The 26,082-nt window shown below is 50.1% G+C and overlaps 2 protein-coding genes and 10 non-coding genes across 16 annotated transcripts; 4 read left to right on the forward strand and 8 right to left on the reverse strand.

Moving 5' to 3' along the window:
• The first annotated feature begins 155 nt into the window (after nt 1-155).
• On the forward strand, nt 156-237 carry TRNAS-GCU (transfer RNA serine (anticodon GCU)). Its single transcript has one exon. It is a non-coding gene; the product is annotated as a tRNA-Ser (tRNA).
• A 246-nt stretch (nt 238-483) lies between these two features.
• On the forward strand, nt 484-557 carry TRNAT-AGU (transfer RNA threonine (anticodon AGU)). Its single transcript has one exon. It is a non-coding gene; the product is annotated as a tRNA-Thr (tRNA).
• A 398-nt stretch (nt 558-955) lies between these two features.
• Nucleotides 956-1,029, forward strand: TRNAI-AAU (transfer RNA isoleucine (anticodon AAU)). Its single transcript has one exon. It is a non-coding gene; the product is annotated as a tRNA-Ile (tRNA).
• A 651-nt stretch (nt 1,030-1,680) lies between these two features.
• Nucleotides 1,681-4,180, reverse strand: BORCS6 (BLOC-1 related complex subunit 6). Its single transcript, XM_059998234.1, has one exon. It carries the CDS (start codon nt 3,450-3,452, stop codon nt 2,397-2,399), a length of 1,056 nt encoding a protein of 351 aa, XP_059854217.1. The 5' UTR covers nt 3,453-4,180; the 3' UTR covers nt 1,681-2,396.
• A 3,185-nt stretch (nt 4,181-7,365) lies between these two features.
• AURKB (aurora kinase B) lies at nt 7,366-12,889 on the reverse strand. 5 transcript variants are annotated; one of them, XM_059998128.1, is made up of 9 exons: nt 12,766-12,792; nt 12,368-12,439; nt 10,846-10,948; nt 10,682-10,736; nt 10,243-10,434; nt 9,804-9,942; nt 9,546-9,694; nt 8,616-8,790; nt 7,366-8,442 (listed from the first exon to the last, which is right to left on the reverse strand). In XM_059998128.1, the coding sequence occupies exons 2-9, from the start codon at nt 12,413-12,415 to the stop codon at nt 8,269-8,271; spliced, it is 1,035 nt and encodes a 344-aa protein (XP_059854111.1). In that variant the 5' UTR covers nt 12,416-12,439; nt 12,766-12,792; the 3' UTR covers nt 7,366-8,268. The 5 variants fall into 5 exon arrangements, with proteins under 5 accessions (XP_059854111.1, XP_059854109.1, XP_059854112.1 ...); XM_059998126.1 differs by lacking the exon at nt 10,846-10,948 and having other exon boundaries at nt 10,243-10,437; nt 12,766-12,889; XM_059998129.1 differs by lacking the exon at nt 12,368-12,439 and having other exon boundaries at nt 10,243-10,437; nt 12,766-12,786.
• A 6,862-nt stretch (nt 12,890-19,751) lies between these two features.
• Nucleotides 19,752-19,823, reverse strand: TRNAW-CCA (transfer RNA tryptophan (anticodon CCA)). The gene has a single exon. It is a non-coding gene; the product is annotated as a tRNA-Trp (tRNA).
• A 606-nt stretch (nt 19,824-20,429) lies between these two features.
• On the forward strand, nt 20,430-20,501 carry TRNAG-UCC (transfer RNA glycine (anticodon UCC)). Its single transcript has one exon. It is a non-coding gene; the product is annotated as a tRNA-Gly (tRNA).
• A 362-nt stretch (nt 20,502-20,863) lies between these two features.
• TRNAD-GUC (transfer RNA aspartic acid (anticodon GUC)) lies at nt 20,864-20,935 on the reverse strand. Its single transcript has one exon. It is a non-coding gene; the product is annotated as a tRNA-Asp (tRNA).
• A 614-nt stretch (nt 20,936-21,549) lies between these two features.
• Nucleotides 21,550-21,621, reverse strand: TRNAP-CGG (transfer RNA proline (anticodon CGG)). Its single transcript has one exon. It is a non-coding gene; the product is annotated as a tRNA-Pro (tRNA).
• Nucleotides 21,622-24,559: 2,938 nt separating this feature from the next.
• TRNAT-AGU (transfer RNA threonine (anticodon AGU)) lies at nt 24,560-24,633 on the reverse strand. The gene has a single exon. It is a non-coding gene; the product is annotated as a tRNA-Thr (tRNA).
• A 277-nt stretch (nt 24,634-24,910) lies between these two features.
• TRNAS-AGA (transfer RNA serine (anticodon AGA)) lies at nt 24,911-24,992 on the reverse strand. Its single transcript has one exon. It is a non-coding gene; the product is annotated as a tRNA-Ser (tRNA).
• A 396-nt stretch (nt 24,993-25,388) lies between these two features.
• TRNAI-AAU (transfer RNA isoleucine (anticodon AAU)) lies at nt 25,389-25,462 on the reverse strand. The gene has a single exon. It is a non-coding gene; the product is annotated as a tRNA-Ile (tRNA).
• Nucleotides 25,463-26,082: the final 620 nt, after the last annotated feature.

Consider the following 26,082-nt stretch of genomic DNA (forward strand, 5'->3'; position numbering starts at 1 on the left):
TGGCGCAAGCTAGAAGGTCGCTCGGTAACCAGAGCTCTGCGAGCCGCTGGGCGAGATTTCTCGGGACTCACCTCCCTTCGCGACGTAGTTGGGCTCACGCTTACTCTGAGAAGAGTCCAGACCCCAGAGAGAAGATCCTAAGTGACTTGCTCGTGGACGAGGTGGCCGAGTGGTTAAGGCGATGGACTGCTAATCCATTGTGCTCTGCACGCGTGGGTTCGAATCCCATCCTCGTCGGTTTGCGGTTGCTGTAGCCTGCCTTCGATTTTTATAATCCAAGAATTTCTCTTCTTACCTTCGGTCTGCCAGGATTCAATTTCTGTGTCGCCCCTTCACCCTCTCTCGGTTGCGGCCGCGGATTTCGTCCCTTCTACCCTGTTTTCCAGTACGGCCAAAGGTTGGTGAGGAAGGCACCCTGGCATTCAGTCACCTGCCATAGAACTGACCTGGCCAGGGAAACGAGGTGGAAAACCATATAAGTCGGGCGCCGTGGCTTAGTTGGTTAAAGCGCCTGTCTAGTAAACAGGAGATCCTGGGTTCGAATCCCAGCGGTGCCTCCGAAGGTATCAGTTACCTTTTGCAAACACCGCAAGGAAAGAGCTGTGGGCATTTGGCGCTTATATACATAATTTTCCACAGCTCTTCGGGAATCTGCTAGTTGCTATCAGGCGGCCTTTTCTATTTCCGGTTGTGTGCGTCAACGCTACGTGCATGTCGTCAGTCTTAAGCTGTATGTTTGCACCTCGATCTGCCGCCAAGCACCATAGTGGCATTATTGTGCTTGTCAGTGTTTTGGCTTGGATGTTGCTTCCCGAAACGATAAGTGATTCCGTTTTCGTATTCTGTTTTCCTGTCTCCCCAAAAAATCTTACCCATTTTAAAATTTTCCTGAAGAGAGGACTGATCAGTAATTTGTATTTTACATAGATTCATTTTTTCGAGGCCCCTGTCAGCTGGCCGGTTAGCTCAGTTGGTTAGAGCGTGGTGCTAATAACGCCAAGGTCGCGGGTTCGATCCCCGTACGGGCCAGTAACATAACATTTTAAAAATGTGTACTGCTAATTTCTTGTTGCTTAGGGAAGGCTTGTGGAGCATTTCTAATACCGGAACTTTTCACACCCCAAAGAGAAACGTGCTTAAATTCCTTCCGAGTCGTAGTGTCTTGAGAGAGCAGAAAAGTTTAAGGAAACTGGATCTCTTTCTGTGATCTCTGTTTCCAAATCTCCTGACCATAACGGGGGGCTCCTGGAATTTACTATGTGACGGTAAATGGAAGGCTGTCCGGGATTGTAACAAAGATTGTTTCAGACCATACATATGGCACTGATCAGCAGAGTGTGAGAAATGGGGTCAAGAAAGGAGTTAGCAAGTGTTTCCACTCTTTCCAGAGCCAAGATGTCCAGTTTGCCCAGGAACTGAGAAGACGACCCTTTCCCTTTCTCTTCTGGATCACCTTGCTTCTGATTCTGCTTTTACTGGGTCTCTGAGCCCAGATCTGTGTCTTACATTTCCCCTCCGTTCTGCTGTTCAGGAGCAGGAACCATATCCTTCCCCATGTGGCCTGGGACCCCCACCCCACTCGCAGCACCGGCCCCAAGAAAACTCCACGGAAAGACTGACCTTCATGCCCATACCTTTGGCTCATCAATCCCTTAACCCCACACAGACAGAGTCTCACCCTTAGCAGCAGCAGCACTTTAATTCCACAAAAACTCAGAAAGCCAAAACTGATTAGAACACTCCACAACAGGTGGGCTTCAAACCCAGCAACAATTCTGTCTGAACCCTGAGAGCAGTGAGACCCCTCCCAACTCACCCCCTCTACCATGCAATACATTCCTTCTAGCTCCACCCAGGTTATGGCTGGGGAAGTGCGAGGGCAGGGGGCCAGAGGGCAGAAGCAGGGGGTTATCCATCTGCAAGTGTGCATCCTTGTCTGCATGGTGTGTGGCCAAGCTTGTGGCTCAAGCTCCCACAGCCCCTGGCACCTGAGATGTGACCACTGGAGGTCAGGGTGGCCACAGTGGGGCTGGAGCCTCCCCTGTTCTCCTTTCTTGAGAACATATGGCAGTCATGTCTCCCAAGCCCAGACCTAAAGCCCTGGCTTCCCAGAGATGGTGCTCTAACTAGGGAAGAGAGTTGGGAGAACAAGGTAGCTGCAGATGGCCAACTGAACAGAAGCAGAGCATCAACCCCACCCACCAGGAGAGGCTTTAGAACTTCCCCGTGTACACCTGCATAAGGCCCAGGTAGTGGTCGCGGGCCTACTAAATGTATCTGGAAGAGCCTCCAATATATAGGCCTCCCCTCAGCGGGCAGGTCCCACCAGGGCTCCCTGAAGAGTCCTTAGGATCCTGCTGGACCCTGGCGTTGCCAGGCCTCTCCTGCCCTCCCGGTCACTTGCACAGGGCCTCCAACACCTCCAGGGTGCGTCGGATATCCCGGACTTGGCGCGCCAGTCCCTGAACTGGCTGCAGAGCCCTCTCCAGCTCCTCACAGCGTGCCAGCAGGGTGTACATGCCCTTGATGCTCATGTCCACAGCTTCGCCTAGGGAGTCCACGGCATCACGGTAGGTCTGGATGCAGCCCACGCTCAGCGCTGTCAGCTCCTGCACCGCACCACCCAGCCCGCGAAGCAGACGGTCCACCCTGCCGCCCAGCTCCCGACTCAGCCTCTCCAGGTCCCGCAGCACGTCGGGGTCGATGGGAGGAATGGCCGGAGTGGGTGGGGGCGCCGAACAGGGCCGCGCAGGGGCAGGGGGCGGGGGTTGAGGGGCGCCGCTCAGGCGGATCTTGAGTTGCAGGTTGTTGGCGACAAAGTGGGTGAGGTCGCCGTGGCGGCTCACCGTGCCCTCGAGCTCCAGGGGGCTGGATATAGTGGCGCGCCGCCCGCCGCCCGCGCCACACTCTGCACCCCCTGAGGACCCGGCGCCGCCGCACGCCCCGCTCAACCCGTCCAGGCTGCGACTGTCCTGAAGGCGGCTGGAGAAGGAACGGCCAGCCCTGCTGGCTGCCGCCGCCTCGTCGTCGTCTTCCTTCTCCTGCTCAACATCCAACCCGCCGCCTCCAGGGCTCCCTCGACGGCAGACGCCCTCGGATGCAGGCCTGTCCTCAGGGTCCTTGCGCCGGGAGGACGCATACGGGTCGTTTTCGGGACCCGGCGCCCCCCGGTTGCTCCCTGCCCCAGAAGGCGTCCCTCCGCGGCCCGGCTCTTCCTCCGGAGCCTCCCATTCTGGCGGGTGGACGAAGCTGCAGCTCGAAGTCTTCGGGGACGCCCTGGGGAGGCGGCTCGCGCCCCCAACGTTCTCGGCCTCTTCCTCCTCGGACAACCGGAGGCCTGAGGGCGGCTCAGAGGCCGTTCGGCCCGGGCCGCCGCCGAAGATCGCGGCTTGCTGTTCCCCCAGAGCTAGAAGGCCTGCTTTGGGCCCAGGCCGCCCCCGGGGCGACTCCATACTGCAGTTGGGGGCAGGAGCCAAGGAATTGGTTCGCCCCGGCTCAGGAGGCGTTGGCGGCGCCTTTAAGGGGCGTTGTAGAGGCGCGCCGATTGGCCTTGGGCTCACAATGGTCAGGACGGGAAGAACACTCTGATTGGTCCCGGCAACCAGGAAGTCCCAGGAGAGGAGCTGTTATTGAACGACTGAACGCACGTGAGAACCAGCGGGGTGGAAAGAAGGAGGTGACAGCTACGCTCGTCGCCCCGCCCTTTCAAAAAGTTGAGGGGGCAGATCTTAAAGGTGAAGATCCTGAAATAACGGAGTCCTCCGGGGGCGGGGCTAGGGCTCTTTCCGCCCACAATTGTCACGCCCACAATTGCTGCTTAACAAACACTTACAGTGCGGACCAGAATTGGGGTTCCTAGGAGGTTTTGGGGATGGAAGTAGTATATCCTGCTTGGACCGTCGGGATTCAACCGCAACTATTTGATCAGGAAGGATGAAACCAGAATTCTCAGCAGAGCTTGAATGGTTCGTTCCATCGTCCTCGGCTAACAGACCGAGCAGATGAATTGCCCAGAACGACTCACAGTGGACAGCGAAGCGGGCTTTTAAGGGCTTTCCTGTGTATTGGCACTCTGTTCTCTGTCTCCTGTGCCCTCCAGGTCTGAGTCTCTCTCCTCTTGGAGGATGGTATGTGATTTTGCCACTACGTAAAATATTCAATAAATTAATGGCCCTGAAGTTCAGAGCCCTGGTACCATTCTGATCTCATCTCTTCCTTCTCTTCCCCTCACTGGTCCTGCTGTAGCCGCCCTGGCCTCCTCACAGCTCCTGTGACAAGACAGACATGCTGCCCCCTCAGGGCTTTACACTTGCTCTTGCAACTCCCCTCCCGCCCTCCCCTTTTTTTGAGGCTGGGTCTACCAAGAAAAATTTTCACCTTGGATATTCCTCCTTCCCTTCTCTCCTTCAGGTCGTTATTCAAATGTTATCTTTTCAGTGAGGCCTCCCCTTACAATCTGTTGAAAATTTCAACCACTTTCTCCAGCAATTCCCCATCTTCCTTCTCTACCTCTTCTCCGGAGCACTTATCACCATCTGACATACTATACATTTTGCTTACTTGCTCATGTAAGTGCCATGAGGGTAAGACTTTATGTCGGTTTTGTTCTCATTTGTAGCCCCAGTGCTTAGAACAGTACCTAGCGTATAGTAGGTGCTCAGTAAATATTTATTAATTAAATGACCCTAGGCCATTAATTTCCCCTTTCTGGCTTGAACTCATTCAAGATGTGTTTCTATCACTTGCACCCAGAGCCCTGACTAATACAGCATGAGACCAATGCTCTACTGTAATCTTCTCCCCCTCTCTTTGGGAATGACACCCCCGCCCTTGTCTTCCTTTTACTCCTCAGCAAGCAGATGCTCTGTATTCTGCAGGTGACAGAAAACACAAGTTGAATCAACAAAAGCAAACAAACAAAAACAAGGGGAATTTATTGTCATACAATAATGGTCTTAAGGTGTCAGAGAAGCCTGCATTCAGTGCCCTAACACTGTCATAAAGGGCCTGGTTTCTTCCCAAGGGAGTAGCTTTATCCCAAGTGGGCTTCCTCATGGTGGCACTATGTCATTTGTCATTCTTTGGGAATTATAGTTGTCTGCTTGAACTGCTATAAAAAAATATCATAAACTGGGTGTCTTAACAGAATCTATTTTTTTTTCTCCCAGTTCTGGAGGCTGTAAGTCCAAGGTGACAGCTGATTCTGCTCCTGGTGAGGTCTCTCTTCCTGGCTAGCAGACGGCCACCTTCTTGTCTCCTTATATGATGGAGAGAGAGAGCTAGCTTTCTGGCCTTTTCTTATAAAGACACCAATCCCATCATGAGGACCCCACCCTCATGACCTCATCTAAACTTAATTACCTCCAAAGGTCCCATCTCCAAATACCATCACATTGGGAGTTGGGGCTTCAACTTCAAATATGAATTTTTGGAGAGACAAAAATATTCAGTCCATAACTGCGATCGTTTGTCATTCTCTTGGGCCTCCCAGGATCTGAATCCCAGTGTTTGAGGACTCTCCCACCTCATTAGGCAGAGCCCATCTCCCACTACAAAAGCTGGAATACCAAGCAGTCACTTTCCCAGATTCCCTAGCACATGGCTCAGGCTCCACCATGGTCTACTGGACCACTTCTGCAGTGGAATTTTTCCTGACTGTGTAGACTCCAAGCCTAGTCCTTTTAGAGATTCCATGAATTACCCAGGATGCTCATAATAAGATCTGTTTCAGCTTAAATGAACCTGAATTGTTTTCTGTTGCATGCAACCAGAAGCCCTGGCTGATATACTCCCATACCTTCCAGAAGGGGAGGAAGGACTAGCTTCCAATGCATCTTTCCCAGGAGCCCCAGTTAATCTCTCGTCACATCTCCTTGGCCTAAACTGGTTCACATGCCCAATTTAGTCACTTTGGTCAGGGTGATACCATGCCTTACTGACTTAGGATTTGGAAGCAATCACTCTGGCAAGGTGATTTAAGAATTGACTGATTAGGTTAGAACAATTATGCCCCTCCTGGAGCTAGAGGTGGGTCAGTTCCCTCCAAACTGAAGTAGCAGCGACACAATGGAGGACGGAGGAGGGGCTATGGGGGAGCAAAACAGTGTCCACTACATTAGGGGTCAGCAAAATATGGCCTGTGGGCTAAATCCAGCTCTCCACCCATTTTTATATGGCCTATGAGCTAAGAATGGGCTTTTTTTTACCTTTCATACTCCATCTCAGGCCCATATGATGCAATTAAGGCCCAACTGATGAATGTTGATAACTTTAAGTGCTCAGGCTGGGGGAGAATTTGGAGGTGTGATCTGTTCAGAGGGGCTAAGAAAATAACACAGGCTATTGACTTCAGGGGCATCTATTCCAAAAGAAAGGTATAAAATGTCATGAGACAGCTTGGCTGGCATCTCATGGTCATAACATACACACTGGATACTGACATTGATCCTCTAGATTTGCAACCTTCCTGAGCTCAGAGGATTTTTTTTTTTTTCTTTCTTATTTATTCACTCCCCTGCCTCTAGAACAGTGCCTGGACTGTGGAAAGCACTCAATAACTATTGTCAAACGAATAAATCTAACCAAAATTTTGATATAACTACATCAGAAGGATGTAGGGACAGAAAATGCACATGTGTATGGTGGCAGTGGAGTGAAAGAATGAAACCTGTACATTTTGTAGCAGGAAAACAATAGATAGAGCCTAAAACTGAAAACTTAAGAAGTAGCAACAGAAGCCTGTGATTTGGAAATACATGGTAAACACCAAAAACAAAACAAACCCATAAAAGGATTTGGAATAGGCTGTCTGTGGGGAGAGAGAAATGGGCAGACTCTAGGGTTTTTTGGGCTTTTTTTAAGCCTTATAACATCGTTCAGTTGTTTTAATCTATGGGCATATGTAGTGGGTTGCATGGTAGCCCCAAAAAAGATATGTCTGTGTCTTAACCTCTGGAACCTATGAATGCGATGTTTTTTTGGAAAAAAGGGTCTTTGCAGATGTAATTAAGGATCGTGAGACAATATTATCCTGGATTATCTGGGTGAGCCATAAATCAAATGACTAGTGTTCTTATAAGACACAGAGGAGAAAAGAGAGAAGACAGGAAGGCTGTGTGAAGACACAAGCAAGAGACTGGAGTGATGCAGCCACAAGCCACGAAGTGCCCAGAGTCACCTGAAGCTGGAAGAGGCAAGGGAGGACTTTCCCCTAGAGCCTTTGAGGGGAGCATGGCATTGCAGACAACTTGATTGTGGACTCCTGGCCTCCAGAAGTGTCAGAGAATACATTTCTGCTGTTTTAAACCACCGAGTTTGTGGTAATTTGTTACAGCAACCCTAGGAATTGAATATAGCATGAGTAACTGAGATGAAAATAAAAACATTTATTGATGTTCTTCACCACATGGCTTAAAAGAGCAAATAATCAACAGATGCAGAAAAAGCATTAGGTGAAAGTCAACACCTATTTTTGATTCAGAAAAACCCCAACAGACTCCACGCTTCCACTGCAGGGGGCGCGGGTTTGATCCCTGGTCGTGGAACTAAGATCCCGCATGCTGTTGCGGCTGACCCCGAAACAAACGCCCAAACCCTTAGCAAACTAGGAAGTGACCAGGCCTTCCTCAACCTGATAAAGGACATGTATTAAAAATCTACAGCAAGCATCATGTATCTAGCAGTGAAACCTTAAACCTTAGGTTAGGAACCAATGACTGCTTCTATTCACTCCTGTGCTAGAGCCTCATCAAAGCGGAAAAACAAACAACTTCTGGGCACAACAATGTTCAATTGCTCCCGGGTCGGCAGGAGTGAACCGGAAGAGGGAAAGAATAGAGGTCAACTAAGAGCAAGTAGTAAGAGAAGGTGGGCAGAGATGGCTGGCGTGCAGGCGTAGCAGAGTGGAGCTGAAGCCCCCAGCATCCCCAGGTCTGGGAGTCAGAGCAGGGGAAAGAAAAGACTTGGGGGTGGGGTGGAGCTGACCAGGTGGGGGTTAGAGCTGAGAGGGCAGGGTGCTCCCAGGGGCAGTGATGCAATGCCAGTCCTGGCACCCGGCATGGGCAACTCCCCCGCCTCCTCCCCACAGGTGACAGCTTCCTTCACAGCAATTTCTGCCTGTAAACATCTACACTCATCAGTACAAAAAGCTTCAGCCTTTATTAGATAAAGAGGAGGTAGAAGACAGATGCGGGAACAGGCCAGGGACCCCTTCTCCTAACTACACATACACAGACATACAGACACAACTGAGAAAATAACAGGGACAGTTCAGGGGACAGACTGAAGGGCAGAGGGGGGCAGCACCCTCCGGGAGTGGGCCCGGACCCAAGGGTGGGCTGCGACCTGAGCCAGCGGCAGGCGTTCTGAGGGGTTATGCTTGAGCAGCTTGGAGATAAGGTCCTGGGCTCCTGCAGGCATGGAAGGGGGGATCTTCAGGTCCACCTGCAGAGGTAAAGGAGAAGGAGGGCCCCAGCTTTCATCCTGGCTGCTTTCCCTTCACTGCCCATTTTATTTGGCGAGTGACGTAAGCCCCACAACCACGATATGCCCACTCCCTGCCCCTGGCCCCTGGGCCAGCACAGACCCCAACCACACACCCGGGGCTAGCCTCCCACCTTGACGATGCGCCGATACGTCTCGTTGTGGGAAGCACTCTCGAAGGGGGGGTTTCCCACAAGCAGCTCGTAGCAGAGCACTCCGATGCACCACAGATCCACCTTCTCGTTGTGCGTGCGCCCCTCGATCATCTCTGGGGGCAGGTAGTCCAGGGTGCCACACATTGTCTTCCTCCTGGAGGTGGGGGTGAGTGGGCAGGGATCCCAGGTCCAGACCTTCTCTCCTTTCCCTGAAGCTTGACAGGGAGCCCAGAGACCCCAGGATGTGCCAGGGGAGTGTTCCAACCAGGCTCTGACGGAGCCTTTGGGGTAGGAGTGGGGCGAAGACATACACTAAAGCCCCAGAGGTGGGCTTACACACTGCCTCTGCGTTTCCACACTGAGGGCTGTGTGTTAAAATAATCAGATATGAGGGCAATGTTCACCTTAGAATTAAAGGAAAAATCTCAAATGTCCATCAAGCACATCCTGCTTACATTAATCAGGTGACATCTCTACTATGCACTATTATGAAGGCATTAAAAGTGACGTGGGGGCTTCCCTGGTGGCGCAGTGGTTGGGAGTCCGCCTGCCGATGCAGGGGACGCGGGTTCGTGCCCCGGTCCGGGAAGATCCCACATGCCGCGGAGCAGCTGGGCCCGTGAGCCATGGCCGCTGAGCCTGCGCGTCCGTGGCCACACCGCGTGGCTGGCAGGATCTTAGTTCCCCAACCAGGGACTGAACTCCGGGCCAAAACAGTGACAGCGCGGAGTCCTAACCATTGGACCACCAGGGAGTTCCCAGAGAGTCTCCTATTTTTGTAAAGATATTGCTGTGTCTGTATATTTACATAAGAACCACCCAGAATGTCTCTGGGTAACAAGATCTGGAGTGGTTTTACTTTGAATGCCCCAGCCTCACCCCCAGGGCCGGCCTCCTGGCCCACCATACCTCAGGGAGGGGGCGTGCACAGACCAGCCGAAGTCAGCAATCTTCAGCTCTCCCTGGAGCCCCAAGAGCAGATTCTCCGGCTTTATGTCTCTGTGAATCACTTTCTTCCCGTGGCAGTATATCAGAGCATCCGCCAGCTCCTCCATAATCTGGGGGGCCAACGACAGGCAGTCAGACAAGGATAGACCCCGGGCTGCAAGCAGCGTCCCCCCAGCCTCCAGCCCCCGGCCGGTGCCCCAGGTGCCCACCCGCCCCGACCGTGGCTGTTCGCTGCTCGTCAAAAGTGTGGCTTTTCTGCAGCTCCTTGTAGAGCTCCCCCCGGGGGGCATACTCCAGAATCAAGTAGATCCTTCGCCGGTCATAGAAATAGTTGTAGAGACGCAAGATGTTGGGATGCCTGGGAGAGGAGACAGAGGAAGCATCAGGCTGTATCCTGGCATAAGGAAATGGGAAAGATGACAGGTCCCACTGCAGCAAACTGGGTCAGGCTTGGGCCAGGCAGGGGACACCAGGCTGGCGGTGCTAAGGGGGAACTGGACGCAGCTCTCTGGGTTCAAGGCTCTGGCCAGGACTGAGAGCTCCTTGGGGCTGCCTGACCACAGCTGCAGAGAAGACAGTCCGGATGTGGTGGGATTGGAAGAGGAGCGGGGGGTTGAGGCGCCAGGGGTACTGTGGCTCGAAGGGCGCTGCCGCGTACTGCAGATGGGCCTGGATTTCGATCTCCCTGCGCAGCTGGTGCTCCACACCCTCCTTCTCTATCTGAGACTTGAAGAGGACTTTGAGCGCCACGATGAAATGGCTTTTCTTCTCTCGAGCCAAGTACACATTTCCAAACTTGCCTTTGCCCAGAGGACGCCCAATCTCAAAGTCGTCGATTGTGAAGGAACGCCTGCTGGAGGGGGGGTGGGGGGTGGTAGGCAGCTGAGTACCGGTTAGTCGGTCCCCTGAGGCGTTTGCCTTCTCCCTGCACCTCAGCCCATCCTGCCCGCAGCCCTGTTTCTCTTCCAGGGGAGCTGAGGATGGATCAGGCTTTCTTGCCTCCCTACTCCTCCTGCCCTTACCTTCTACCTCCCCCATTTCCTACCTGTTCACTGTCCCTCCCCCTCTCTTGCCACCCCAAGGCTTGGGGCGCTTACATTGAGAAGTTTGGGGTCCGACTGTTGTTCTCCACCACCTTCTGGAGAGGGGCAGCTAAGGAAAGAACAGGGAAATTGAGGCCATCCCTTGACATTTTCATCCCCGTCCACCTTTCTCAGACCCTAGTCCCCTCAGGTCGATGCCCTCCCCTTGTCCTAGTTACCTGTGGGCTGGGCATTGGAGCGGCTCATGAGGACAAGCGCAGAGGGGGTGACAGGCTCCTTCCGGAGGACTCTCTGGGGCAGGGTGTTCAGGCCAGACTGAGCCTGAGAAGGACCAGGGGGGAGCTCTGAGAGTGCCTTTATCCCAGTGACCGGGTTGGAATGTGCTACAAGCAGCATTTCAGGACTTGCTATAAAGCCACCCACCCACCTACCCAATCCCCAGTTCAAAGAGGAACACTGAGACCACAATTTTCCTACTCAGCCCGAAGACTCTGCTCAGAGCCCCATAGAAAATGAGTTATTAATAAACAACCTAAGTCAGCCTAAGATAGGGACTTACCCTCACACTTAACCTCTCACCTCTTTGGCCCTGGCCCACTCCACATTCTCAGGCCCAAGGCTGTCCAACCTTCAAAGTCTTGTCCATAACACCACTCATTTACCCAGTGCCCCACCCCAGGGGGCAGTACAGGCTGGGGTAATGAACACACAAAATTCAAGGAGCTTTAGCACAGCGATATTCTCATGGTCCCCTAAGCTCAGTCTGTTAAGTCTCAGATAAGGTCCTTGTGGCCTTGAGTGTTCAGCAAATCTCAGTATTTACCCCTTTGCCACAACAGGCTTTAGGACACTGAGGGCTACTCTAACGGCCCTGGACCACTTTTCACTTTCAACTTCTGAGTAATATACACCCTTTTCTTTTAGGAGTAACCAGTGTGGGCATGACAATGTTTTCTCATTCAGCCTCCACTATTGACAACCTCATTCAGAGATTCACCAGGGAGGCAGCTGGTGGACAAGGGGACATACGGACCCCCCCAGGATACTCAAGCCCCGCAAACAGAGAGCAAAGCCCACGCAGGGCCCCTTCTTTCTTCTTTAGCCAAGAGAGGAAGAAAGCCTCAGTGCCCCTACAGACCTGTTTGCAAACAGTGATATTAGCATGGAATTTACAAATAAGCAAGTTGAACAAAATGGAGTGCAGAAATAGATCCACATATATGTGGGAATTTAGTATATGTAACAAAGGTAGCATTTCAGATGAGAGGGTAGACTCTTCAGTGAAAGGTGTTGGGACAACTGGAAAATAAAGCCATTGAATGCTTACTTCACACCACTCATTAAAATAAATTCTAAATTCTTAATTTAGACTTGTCCTGGACCTTTTAAACTTATAAACGTATCTAAATCCTTCCAGAGTCTATTTCTATTTCCTGCCTAGCCTATTTTTTCAGGACAAGGGTTGGGAATCATGGCCAAAAGGCCAGACCCTGCCTGCTCAGTCCCAGATGTCATCTGGATGTGACAAACAGGCTCAGCTCTGCAGAGGTCCTCACAGGCTGGTCAAACTCAAGTTGGCAGCACCTGATAGGATGTGGCTACAAATGACCAGACTGGGGCCCATAAACTAGTGCAAAGCCGGGAAGAAAGTGGTAAGAGGATCGCCCTCTGCAGGACCTCAAATCTGCAAGCGGGACCTCGCCACGCGGGTGGGGGGAGGGGAAGTGGGAAAGCCCTTACCGTCTGCCTGCCGTAGGGCCAGGGGTAGGCGTTCTCCTTCTGGGCCATCCTTAGAAGGGAAGGGGGAGGGAACTGGGCAGAGAAGAGAAGCAGAGCCGTGAGAAGCAGAAAAAAAGGAGAGAGAGAGAGTGAGGGGTCGGACAGATCTAGCCGGAAGCGCTTGTCTGGGGCTGGTGAAAGGGAGCAGGTTTACAAGCTGGCCTCATCAGGGCGCATCCCGGAGCTCGCCTCGCTGCCCCAGCCCTGCTACCGGCCTCACGCTTTTCCAGGACCCTCTCTCCACTTTAGAGCAACCAGCAGCCCGGCAGAGTGCGTGCGGGCCCGCCCAACGGACCCCCCGACCTGCCGGATCACCTGACCTCTCCCGGCGCAAGGCCCCCGAAAGGAGGACAGCTCACCTGGAGCCGGCGGCACAGCCACCTCCCTGGCGGCTGGGAAACAACTGAACCTTCCCGGTCGCGCCCACGCAGAGAGCCTTTCAAATCTCCCGCCCTGGCCCCATTGGCTGAGCGCGCCGCCCATGCCCAGTCCTCATTGGATGGGTGTCCCATTACGTAGCCCTAGGGGCCCAATGGAAAAGGTGGAATGCGAGCGCCGGAGCAGCTCGGGTTCCGGCTTAGGAAAGTTTCCCTCGACCGCCGAAATAGTCTCATGGGTTTTTTTTTGTTGTTTTGTTTTGTTTTTAAAATTTAAGTCATCGATATATCTGGAATTTATCCTTGTATGAACTAGGGTTTAACTTTGTTTTTTGTCAGAGAGCCAGTTATGCCGGCATCATTTGTTAAACAAACTGCACCATTCCCAAGGGAATTTAAATGCTACCTTTGATATACTAAGTCAGATTCTCTATTCAAGTTTTATTGCTTGTTCGTTTGCACGTGTGTTTCTTTTTTTTTTGTTTTATTTTTTTCGGTACGCCAGCCTCTCACTGTTGTGGCCTCTCCCGTTGCGCAAGCTCAGCGGCCATGGCTCACGGGCCTAGCTGTTCTGCGGCATGTGGGATCTTCCTGGACCGGGGAACGAACCCGTGTCCCCTGTATCGGCAGGCGGACTCTCAACCACTGCGCCACCAGGGAAGCCCTATTATTATTATTATTATTATTATTATTATTATTATTATTATTATTATTATTTTAAGTTTTAAATACCTTATTGAAATACAGTTGATTTACAATGTTGTGGGGGGGGTTTTTTTTTGGCTGCATCGGGTCTTTCTGGTGCGCAGCCTTCTCATTGTGGTGGCTTCTCTTGTTGAGAAGCACGGGCTCTAGGCACCGGCTTCAGTAGTTGTGACTCGTGGGCTCTAGAGCGCAGACTCAGTAGTTATGGCGCATGGACTTAGTTGCTCCGGGGCACGTGGGATCTTCCCCGGCCAGGGCTCGAACCTGTGTCCTCTTCATTGGCAGGCAGATGCTTAACCACTGCACCACCAGGGGAATCCATGTGCGTTTATTCTTATGTCATTATTATTTTGTTCTTTGAGTCTTTTACTCATATTCCTAATAAGAATTTTCTACCAGAGGACCTTTCTCTGCAGGTCCCCCAACCGAGGCCAAATTGCTTGGACCCACTCTCACTTTTCTCCTTCTTGCTGCACTCCCTTCTCTGCTCTTTCCAAAGCCAAATTTCATTATTGGGTTAAATAAATAGATTTTGGGACCTTCTATGAAATAACTAGTGGATATTTGTAAATACTGCCTGTCCAGCACCCTTCATCTTTCTTCTAATAATAAGACTCTAACTTCGCTTTAGGGAACCACCTGTCTCCCCATTCTGTGTTGTTGGTTTCTGTTGCTGCCAGCCCCAAATCGCTAACTTGATGGAGACACGTTGTAGAGGACTTTGTGGTTATCTAGCCAGCATCCATTCTCCCAGCGATTCCCACTTCCTGAAAGCAACTAGAGTTTTGTGGGTCTGAGAGGGAAGCTGACCCCATCCCAGGTCCAGGAGTGGACCCTGTCTGATTTATACCAGTCAACACCCTTTATTCTGGGATCATGGTCACTGGTTCAGGGATAAGCATGTGACCTTAGTGAGTCAGTTAGTGGGAATTTTAGGATTCTTGCCCAGAATGCTGGACAGAAGCTCCTTTTCTCCTGCTGGAACTGGGCAAGAAAGCACATAGCCTGCATTGCTGGTGGGGGTGCTCCTGCAGGGAGCAGGCTGAGTACGAAGCTGACATTGTAGAAGGCAGAAGAGAGGCCTGGGAAGAACCCGAGAACTTGATGACAATGTTGAACGTCTGGATGCCTATTTCAGCCATTTCCTTCCATGACCCAACAGGTTTCCTTCTCTAATGCATTGAGTTAAGAGTTCTGTTATTTGCTGTTAAAAGCATACTAACTGACACACATCTACAGACCTAGAGTGTTTGTAGTCATCTGGGTTGAATGATGCAAAACTACTGACAGTCAATCATTCTGACCTACAGAAAATACCAATTTCATATGATTCACCCCGATGTAAATGAAATAAGTCCTAATGGGTTTCTAGATCAGTTCACAATGCTTTTGGCTGCAAGTAACAGGAAACTCAGTTAACACTGGCATAAACAGTAGACATCTATTTTCTCTTACATAACAAGAAATCAGAAAGTAGATAGTTTGGCTCAGGAACTGAACAATGTTAGAGGTCTGGATTGGCCTCTCCGTGATTCTCTTAACATTTTCCCATTGCAAGATGGATTCCAACAGTCTCTGTCTCTTTTATCAGGAAAATCAGAAGCCTTTCTAAAAGTTCCCAATATGGGAATTCCCTGGCGGCCCAGTGGTTAGGACTCGGTGCTTTCACTGTCAGGGGACCCTGTCTGATCCCTGGTCAGGGAAGTAAGATCCCCACAAGCCCCAAGGAGCAGCCCTCCCCCAAAAAAAGTTCCCAATAGATATCTCCTTGCCTAGAACTGTGTCACATGAGTACTGCAAAGGAGGCTGGTAACTGTGAGTATCTCTTCCAGCCCCTACAGTTAAAGCAGATCGGGGGTGTGGTGGTAGAAATAGGCATGTGCCACTGGAGGTACAGTGCTGTTTTCACTCAGGGTCAGCCCAACCCTGCTTCCCAAGATCAAGGAGCCCATTTCAATTTCAGTGCCTTTATCAACATATTTGGCATAGAGTGACTAGCTAATGAAGATCTTTATAAAAATCCTGTCGCTTGCAGTATACTTTATGCCTCATAATCTAGTGAAGGGAGACTTTTCTAGAGCCTGTCAGGGACACAGTGCATGGGTGGGATATGCCTGTTAGATCCCACACAGTATCTCTGTCCCCCGGAGTCTTTAAATTCCCACTTGCACATTATGTCGGAAGACATTTGGCCTTTCAGGAATAGTTGATGGGCCAGCATAAAATTTAGATTTGTATTATTCACAAAAAACAAAGCAAAACAAAACCTATCTGTTCTAGCAGCTAGGCAACTATCAGCTGCCTGTTCCAGTTAGTGAACAAAATCTCTGTTATTTACCCCAGTGCTCCTCAAACGATCTATAGGGAAGAACCAGCCTTAATTACTGCCAATCCATCACAGATTGATACTTTTATAAAAATGAGTTCCTTGAAAAATGAAATCTAAAAAATATAAAAATAACAAGCTCAGGCTTCCCTGGTGGCGCAGTGGTTGAGAGTCTGTCTGCCGATGCAGGGTACACGGGTTCGTGCCCCGGTCCGGGAGGATCCCACATGCCGCGGAGAGGCTGGGCCCGTGAGCCATGACCGCTGAGCCTGCGTGTCCGGAGCCGGTGCTCCACAACGGGAGAGGCCCCAGCAGTGAGAGGCCCGCGTACCGCAAAAAAAAAAATAAATAACAAGCTCGCTTTTTTTTTTTTTTTTTTTTGGTTATAACCAACGTTTATAAAAGTACTGTGACAGATGCTGTAAGAGTTTTTAAATACGTAGCTCTCAAATTCTATACGCATCTCGGACATAAAAGCAACAGTTCATGAAGTGGCGCCAGTCTGCGGGCCACGCTGAGTACCAGCAATCTACCTCCAGTGCAGCCCCATCCAAAACTGTGGCCTGTTCTCTTTGGCGAGGCAAGCTCAGCATCCACTCTCCCGCAGGGATTCCCCAAGTTTATAAAGGTGGAAATGAGCAAATTCCTCCAGGTCTAACTCTTTTCTTCTTTCCTCTTGCTTTGCTTTTGCCTCCCAGTTCCTGTCAGATTGGGGATTCTGGCTACTGGCCAAGGAACATTGAGCGGTGTCCTTGAGGGGCAATTGTCACTATTCTACTCCCAGAGCTGAATTTTCCAGTGACTGGGAAGGGTCAGAATGTAGCGTGTTCCAAAGGTCAGGCTGGATGGCTGGGATACTGTAATGTGTGTGAGGCACACATGTCAGTCCTTTTATTTCTGATAATGGAATATCCCCCAAAGAAATTTATTTACTTGTTTATGCTGGGTCTTAGTTGTAGCGTGCATGAGGGGATCTATTTCCCTGACCTGGGATCGAACCCGGTACTCCTGAATTGGGAGCGTGGAGCCTTAACCACTGGACCACCAGGGAAGTCCCCCCTCCTCCTCTCCCCTCTCTCCCCTCCCCCACAAAGAAATTTCAAGACATGAATTCTCATCGTCAGCCAATAAGCCCCTTCCAGGGACGAGGAGTAGTAGACTCAGAAGGTTCTGGAAGGGCCTTGTTGGAGGAGCCTAGCCAATACTCCCCATGTCTCCCCACTAAGTTGTCCTCCTCAAGGTAAACCTGAGGCAACGCTGATGAGCTGAGTAGGTGCATCAAGACCTGGCTGCTCTCCTCCATCCAGACTCCTCCTGAGCATTCCCAGGTCAAACAGCATCGCTGGGGTTTGCTCTTGGCCATTAGAGCCCAAGTGTTCATCTTTGGTACAAACTGCAGGCCTGGACCAAACATCCCTGCCACTGAGATTGAGGCCTGAGGCCCCCTCCAGGTCCATGTGTGCATCCTCAGGGACTGGATCAGCAGGGACAGTGCCCCTGCCCATGTGGCGGGACAAGAAGCCTCTACACTACACTTCTGATGCATCGTAAAATGTTTTATTGAAGTGTACATACTGGAAAATGTCCAGCTGGACAAATTTTCACAAACTGAACACCTCTGGGTAACTAGCACCCAGATCAAGAAACAGAATATTACCAGCACCCCAGAAGGACCCCCAGCCTTCTTTTCAAGTCACTCCCCCCCTGTCTCAAGAGTAACCACTGTCCTGACTTCTAACCCACATACTGGTTTTGCCTGTTTTTACCTTTATGCAAATGGGATCACACAGTATATATTCTCTGGCACCTGACTTTTCTCATTCAACATTATGTTTGTGAGATTTATCCATTCTGTTGATGTATTGGTTTTTACATATAGATGAACATGATAAAATTTACACAGACTAGTTAAAAGTAAGTCTCCCAGTTCCCTGGTAGTCCAGTGGTTAGGATTCGGCACTTTCACTGCCTGGACTGGGTTCAATCCCTGGTCAGGGAAATGAGATCCTGAAAGCTGGGCAGCGTGACCAAAAAAAAAAAAAAAAAAGTGCAGCAATAGATAAATATCATATGATGTTGCTTATATGTGGAATCTAAAAGAAATGATACAAAAGAACTTACTTACAAAACAGAAATAGAGTCACAGACGTAGAAAACAAACATGGTTGGGGGGGAAGGGGGATTGACATATACACGATACTATATACGAAACAGATAACTAATAAGGACCTACTGTATAGGGCAGGGAACTCTACTCAATACTCTGTAATGACCTATATGGAAAAAGAATCTAAAAAAGAGTGGAATATATGTATATGTATATCAGTGATTCACTTTGCTGTACAGCAGAAACTAAGATGACATTGTAACTCAACTATACTCGAATAAAATTTTTGTTAATGTATAAGGAAAGATAGAATGAGAAAATTACTATTTTGTTTCTCCTTAAAGGGGCCCTGTTCTGGGTGGACACCGAGGTGGGGATGCAGGATTACCGACTGCCAGCTTCACACTCCTTCCGCGTTAGGTTACCAACGCTCCTGAGCTGTCCCCTTGCTAAGTCATCAGCGGTTCTCAAATCGAGCACACTTGGCTTCTGTAACAAAGGCTGGCAGACTGTCAGCCTCAGTCTTGACACATGTAACACAGTGACCACTCTGGTGGAAGGCGGTCCTGGGACTAGGGAGAGGAGGGGAAGGCGAGGCACAGATTCTAGCCTGGGTGGGTGACTGCTTTGTGCGCTGTGGTGAGACGGCTCAAATTCCTCTCCTGCAGCCCAAGCCTGTGACACTAACAAAGGCGCTATTAGTTAAGGAAAGAGATGTCAAGGAAGAAATTCCCCACTGGGAAAGACAAGGCCTGTGGAGTGGATGGCTTAAATTTCTTCGTTATTTTTTTTTTTTTCAATATACCAGAAGCAGCAAAAATACACATAGCTCTGGGCTTCTAGTGACGGCAGTGAAGTCTGGAGAATATTTGTATGTAATGCAAATTAAATACAAAATATTTGTATTTAATACCCAATGTTCTACTGCATGGAGGGAACATCAGAGATGATTAAAGCCATAAAAAAAAAAAAGAAATTGAACTGAATACAAGAACACGGTAATGGAAACATAATTGTTTTTTAAAAAGAGAGGAAACGAAAGAAAAAAAGAAAATCGCTTTTAGTTGAAAAAGTAACAAAAGCAGTGCAGTTAGCTGTTTAGCTAAGGGGAACTTTTAACCCTGAAACTGGAGTTTCAGGAATTCATGTCATAGACCAAATTCAGCAGAGGCCAAAAAAAAAAAAAAAGGATGTACATGGTAACACTTTAAATAATGAGAAAAAAATGCAGAGAACCACCAGACAACAAGAATGTCTAACTTTAGAAGAATTGCTTAATAAGTTACAACATTGTCCTTGAAGTCAGATGTTCATTAAAATTATAATTATAAAGATAATAGAATCCTATTCCTATTACAATGATAAGTGAAAATACTGGAGTACAAGATTATGGACACCCCTGGCAAGTGGAATTTAAATTGCCAAAAATTAAACCACTGGTTTAGGAGGATTATGAATTATCATTATTACTTTAAAATTATTCATTATTGCTACATTCTTTTCAATAAAGAACATTTATTGCTCCAAAATACATTTTCGGAACAAGAATTGGTGACTGGTTATGAACAATTTCTGTGTTAAGATATCTAAAATATCTATGAGATTAAAGGTATTATTATTTAATTGGTTGATTTGATGGAAACAGTAAGATGAAAATAAAAGTTCCAAAATTTGTATTTTAGTAGAAAACTCAGATACTTTAGGGAAAAAAAATCCCAGAAACACTCAGGTTCCTTTTTTTTTTTTCATATAATAACACAAGATTCTTTTCTTTCTTTCCCGAAAAAGAATCTCACTTGCAAAACTATCCAGCTCCCGAAAATAACCCTTTGACCCCGACGTGATTTGAACACGCAACCTTCTGATCTGGAGTCAGACGCGCTACCGTTGCGCCACGAGGCCTTCTCGAAACCGCTGTTCGACGGACCTCGTGAACAGATGCATCATCAGCATCAAGGGGCGGAGTTTTATTCTCAGACCCCGCCCGGCCCTTTGTCAGAGCCATTCTCCGAGCCGCCAGTGGGCTAGATGCGCGCGCACTAAGGGATTAATCATCCTCCTCTGGACAAATTGGGTTTAGACGCACTTGGTTTAAGGCCCAATTCTTTAACCTCGGTACACATTGAGCTCACTTAACAGAGAAATTACTTCATGGGTTTGAGATTTATTTTTGGGGTTAATAAAGTGTTGGTGCAGATCTGGCGCCCTGGATAAATCTTAGATTTAATCCCAGCTCTTCCCCTACTTGGCTTCTCTTGACTTTTGTTTCCTCGTCTGTAGACTGGGTATAATCAAACAGTCCCTCGCGTGGTGACTGGAGCTCAATGGCAGTGCCGAGAGCCAAGCGCCGCTCACACGTGAGTGCCTCGCACACTGCACTCGTTACTTCTGTGTCGGTGTCGCTTTCGTCCGTTCCTCGCCTAGGCCCTGACTCATTATCATTCAAGCCACGACCCTGTAGACCTAACTCAGTATTTATGAACTTCAATAAGTAGCAGCAAAAGCGAAGCGTTGGTGGTATAGTGGTGAGCATAGCTGCCTTCCAAGCAGTTGACCCGGGTTCGATTCCCGGCCAACGCATAAGGACTTAAAGTTTTCTTCCCCACCCCCCCCGAATTACGCGTGTGACAGTGTTTTGCTGTTTGCCTTCTTGTGTATTTTAAATTATCGTCAATGAACGCGTCTAATATGCTTATTGAACGGCGAGAATAATGGCTAATAAACCTAGTGAATGCAGAGAATAATTAATTTAGCCATATATTTAAAATACGAGTTACTTGAAATAAAACAAATATAAAATTTAGAATGTGAGCTTGAGAGTCAGGACAAACGATCCCTCTTCTTCTGCTTTCCTTTTTCTTCCCGTCTTCTTTTTATCTTCATCCTAGGGCCCGGGATGGGTACTTCCGAAGTTAAGATTTAGTGCAAAAGGCTTAGCACTCCTCCCCGTCGGGGAATCGAACCCCGGTCTCCCGCGTGACAGGCGGGGATACTCACCACTATACTAACGAGGAATGAGACGAACACTGGTTGCTCCAAATGCTTGATCTGCTATCTTCACCGAGCGCGGCGTGCCAATGACGAGGTTCCTGCGGATGCTGTTTCTCCGTCCAGTAAGAAATGCTGACCCAAACCTATGCATGTTCTAGACCATAACTGAGCGCGAGTCCCCAGAAGGGCGAAAACGAGCAGGAGTGACCGAGAGACAACGGCCTCCAAGCCTGCAGAGACCTGAATTCTGACAGTCCTGGGGCTCTCCCAGACATAATCCTAAGTAGGTCCCAACCCGTTTCACTAACTGTCATCCACTACTATAAGTTGACGGACATCAATCAAACCGAAACCAGGCTCTGGAGGCCGAGGAGTAGCATCAAGTAGGAAGGAGGGGAACAGACAGCGAGCGTCTTGCCCATGTCAAGCGGTGCCTGCCCTCTTCCTGGAACTCTGGGAAGGACTGCGCGCTGCGAGCCTCTTCCTGCCACCCGGGTGTCCACTCAGAACAAAAGAGCTCCCGGAACACCTCCTTCAAGCCCTCAGTTCACTCTGATCACCTTCCAGCCCAGCCTCCTCAGCGCCGTTCCAAGTAACAACCGCCTTGGGGCTCTGTTTTCCGCAAAACTGGAAGGCCGGGCTCGTCCGGGATTTGAACCCGGGACCTCTCGCACCCGAAGCGAGAATCATACCCCTAGACCAACGAGCCGACGTACAGTAACGACCGCGGACGACTTTAGAGGTCGTCCCAGACTTTCTGCAGTCCTAGGACTGTGATTCACTGCGGCCTGATCCTAGCACGCGGTCGGGGACCACCCGCCCCGACGCACAATACTCTGGAGCTGGGGTCTGGGAATCTCTCTCGGCTCCAGAGCCGCGAGCTCCGACTCCTCCCAGGAAATAACGTCGGGGAAGTGGGAGGGAGTGGTCTCGGCCTCGCCCCCGAGCAGCCCTCCAGGACTGCCTCGAGCACCCGTGTGCCCGCTCCCTACGGTAACTGACTCGGCGCCACTCCGTAGTCCGGAGTCTCGACTCTTCCTGCCTCCGCCCGCCATCCTCGGACCCAGCCCCCGGCGCAGAGCTTTGAAGACTAGCGGTAGAGTTGCCTGGTTGGGGACAATTAATGAGTCCTGAGATCTCTCTGGGAACACCAGCCCCTCTTTCTGTCCCTGCGTCTGTCCATCCTTCTGGAGTGACCGACACTTCGATAGCCCACAGTCTCCCCAGACCGCAGGGTAGTGCCCAGGCGAGGGAATATTTCCGGGGGCCAAGAAGACCCACGCAGGAGGCGTCATTGAGATGAGTGGCTGGCGAGGTCAGGTGGGGGATGGGCTTTCCAAACTGTGCGAGCTTCTAAGCTTTTAATACACTCGCCGTGCTCTCACGTGGGGGCCGCCAAGAGTCCTGGCAGGATCTGATGGGGTCAGTTGCCAGCTACCGTGTTCCTTCAGGTCGGTTCCTGTTCTGGAGAGTCTTCCCAGGAGGGTTCTGATCGGCCCCTGAACTCGACCCCCCCCCCCCCCCCCGTAGCATCTCTGGGCTGAACCATCTTGTTCCATAGCCCAGTCGTGTGATTTGTGGTCCCATCCCTTCTTAAGGCCCTACCCACAGATACTTTGGTGGAGGGGAGTTCAACGAAGGGTTCAGCTCTTTGCCTTTTCTTTCCCAGGTGTCCCTGGCCAGACGGCGGGGGAGGGCAGCAGAGAACAGCCCATCCTTTCCCGTCGGCATCCCAGGCCTTTCAGGTGTGTGAGGAGTGCTCAGGGCTGATCTGGCATCTCCCTTCTGCCACCCTGTGCCATTTTCTGTCTCCCTCCTCTTGGGCGCCCGCCTTCCCCAAGTCTCTAGTCACCTCTGTCTTACCTGGTCTCCCGCACTTAATCTGCACAGAGGTGGAAGCCTAAATTCCTTATAGATCATGATGAAAGCTGTGGCCACCTTTTCTAGAAAAATCCATACAATATCTATGGACCCCACTTTTAGAGTCCAAGAACTAAGACGTAAACTACTGATGTTGTCTCTACCTTGTTGCAAGTATTTTATATTTTAACAGGAGTCAAAGCTTTACATGGAAACACTGAGTTCTAAGGTATAACTTTGGGCAATCACAGTTGTTTGAAAGAGATAGGGTTGAGAAAGAGTGAATTTGAGAAGGTAGTAACCCTTCCTTTCAGCACCTCCCTAAAGTGGAACCCTGGCAACGTCCTGAATTGCTTCTCCCTTTTCTTCAGACTCCACATCGTATCAGTTACTGAATCCTGTAGTGTTTTTTATACTAAACATGTCTCGAATTCATCCCCTCCTCTCCATCTCTCTGTAGCTGCGCAGGTGCAAGTCTTCGACATTTCTATAACCAACCCCCCAAAGTCCTCTCCCCTCCTATACTGATCCCTTATGTTATTCTTCTGTGTAGCATTTATCTAGCATATTACACAATTTACTTTTAAAAACGCTTTTTGTTGTGCTTATTGTTCCCTGCTGTATTCCCAGGGCCTAGAATAATGGCTGTTACAGAGTATGGAGTTGTTGAATGGAACATAGGCAAATTTCCATGTGGTCTTTAAGACGTAGCTCACCTCCTCCAGAAAGCCTCCCCTATTCACTCTCCACTCTCAGGTCCGATGAGATGCCACTTCTCTTGTCCGTGTTCTCACAGTGCCCTGTCCCTGCCCTTGGCGCACTGTGTCTGACTGTGCCTTCCTATGAGAAAAGGGGTTTGCCTTATTCATTTGGTTATGCACAGCGTGCAGCCCAGTGCTTGGCACAAATCTGGTCCCAGTGGTGCTGCGTCATTTACTTGACTTGTCACCTCGATATACCAATTCCTTCAAGCCAAACTTGTGCTCAGACATCTTGCAGTGGTTCCTGGGCAAAGGATGGTGTCTAGACCCTTCTGCCTAATTTCCAAGGAGGTTTAGGCCCTGTCAGCGGCCCACAGATCCTAATTCTTGCCTCCTTCTCCATAGCATTTACTTCTACTCTCACACGCCCGGCTTCAGTGCTCCAGAAATGTGTTCTGCCCTTCCACACCAGGCTCTCCGGAGGCCCCACCGGGACTATGCTCTCTTCTACTCCCACTCAGTCCACAGGGTCCCAGCCCTTACGCGCCCTCTTGCAGGAAACCAGATGGCGCAATGCCAGCTAGTATCTCCTGCTAATTCCTAACCCTGACTACCAGCTTGTGAATACAGCTATACGTGAAGGGCCTGGTACAGGAACTGCGCATAGAAGACGCACCCCTCCCTCGATTTTTTAAATTAAGAATTATTTGTAAATATATATATACATATATAATCCTGAGGCCCCAAACCAAAAGAACTATAATGAAGAACCAACCAAAACAAACCGACTTAGGTTCTTGCGGAGGACCAAGGCAGTGGGACGGCTGCCAGGGCTGGCCCACCAGCACCAGCGGGGTGTCATCCGCTTTGCAAAGGAAGGAGTAGGCCTGCGCCGGGTTCCCGCCCTGGTCACGGCGCAAGCTTTTGAAGCAGTCTACCGGAAAAGGCAGTTCCTCTCCGCAGGAAATGAGTGTGGAACTGGAGCCCTTGCATCCTCTTGTCTAAAAGCAATTGATAAATTCATTAGAGTGTAAGGATTTCAAGGACAAAACAGATACGATCTTTTCCTCGGAGTCGGCTGACTAAAGGCACCGCTGGGATTCGAACCCAGGATCTCCTGTTTACTAGACAGGCGCTTTAACCAACTAAGCCACGGCGCCAAAGGCATTGGGGGCTTTTCTGCAGGGATATATACAAGTATACCGCCGGCAGGCTGGTCACAACTTAAGATTCTAAAATTAATTTTGACAAATCATTATGTTTGATGTCAAACGTCCACTCAAGAGCTGCCCCGGATATTGAAAGATGTAAATGAAAGACCTCAACACTAGCTAGATATGCGTGGTTGGAGGATGTCTGCGGCGCCTATCGGATCAATCCTCCGTGACACGTAGGACAGAAGGAATTCAGTGCGCGTCGGAGAAGAAAAAATAGACACGTAGTCGGCAGGATTCGAACCTGCGCGGGGAGACCCCAATGGATTTCTAGTCCATCGCCTTAACCACTCGGCCACGACTACGTGCTTGCAAGCAAACGACTCGCTCCAAGCCTTCCTTAGTCTTCCTGCTCCGCAAACACCATCCCTCTCACAATTTCGCGCTTCCAGGATTACGAGACCGTTCGGTGAGAACACCAGAGGACATAATTGTAATCGACCGTCCCCTCGCGGCCCCGCCCCACCTTTCTGTGATCTACCCCATTCTCTCGCCCGCCTCCAACAGTGCGCTCCCAGGGAAGAGTAGACGTGGCAGCCGCTCCCAGACCCGGGCGCGCCCTTCCGAGCGTCGCAGTGAGCGAGCAACTCAGTTTTTGAAAAGTAGTGGGTTCGCTGTCGTTTGTGATTGGGAAAGTAAGCAGCTCCGGTCGGAAACTTCCGGCTACCAGCGGCTATGGGAGGGAATAAAAGTAACGCTGCTGGCCCGTACGGGGATCGAACCCGCGACCTTGGCGTTATTAGCACCACGCTCTAACCAACTGAGCTAACCGGCCAGTTGCTGAAACGGTGTTCTTCGAATCTTCACATATGTACCGCTGAAGTAGAGACAAATCCCTTTCCAAGTGCTCAAAAACCTTGGTGTGTGGCAACAGCCACAATCCACAGACCTCTCAAATACGAACTAAAAGAGATCCCTAATGCAAAGGAAGGAACGTGCTCTGTACAGCGCTTGGAGGTGCGGCTATGCTCTACCCCTCTATCTAGCAAGCAGCAACCAGGAAAGAAACGACAGAACACCAGCCAAATGCACGAGCATCTCCAAATAACTGCTCCTGCAAACCCTAACTCTGTAGGTTCTGACTAGGAACTCCTGCCAGTCTCATGGTGTTGATCAAGTATCTTATCTGCCTGAGGCCTGGACCACAGGACACCCACAGCACTGACCCCTTGACTGGGGTTCCACATTACAAGTTCCTGCCACGCCCCTCCTAATGCTTGGTGCTTCCCTCTCTCCATAACCACCTTACACCAATACTTAGCAACAATTCCAGGCTTGACTTCTTCCTGGGCCCAGCCTTGCTGACTGAGGCCATCATGGCAATGCTGTCTACCCCGCACCCCACTTTGCTCCCTTTAGGGCCTGACTTGACTGGACCAGAAGCTCTTCTCCAAA

Source organism: Delphinus delphis, chromosome 19, assembly GCF_949987515.2.
Source record: "Delphinus delphis chromosome 19, mDelDel1.2, whole genome shotgun sequence".
NCBI lineage: Eukaryota > Metazoa > Chordata > Mammalia > Artiodactyla > Delphinidae > Delphinus > Delphinus delphis.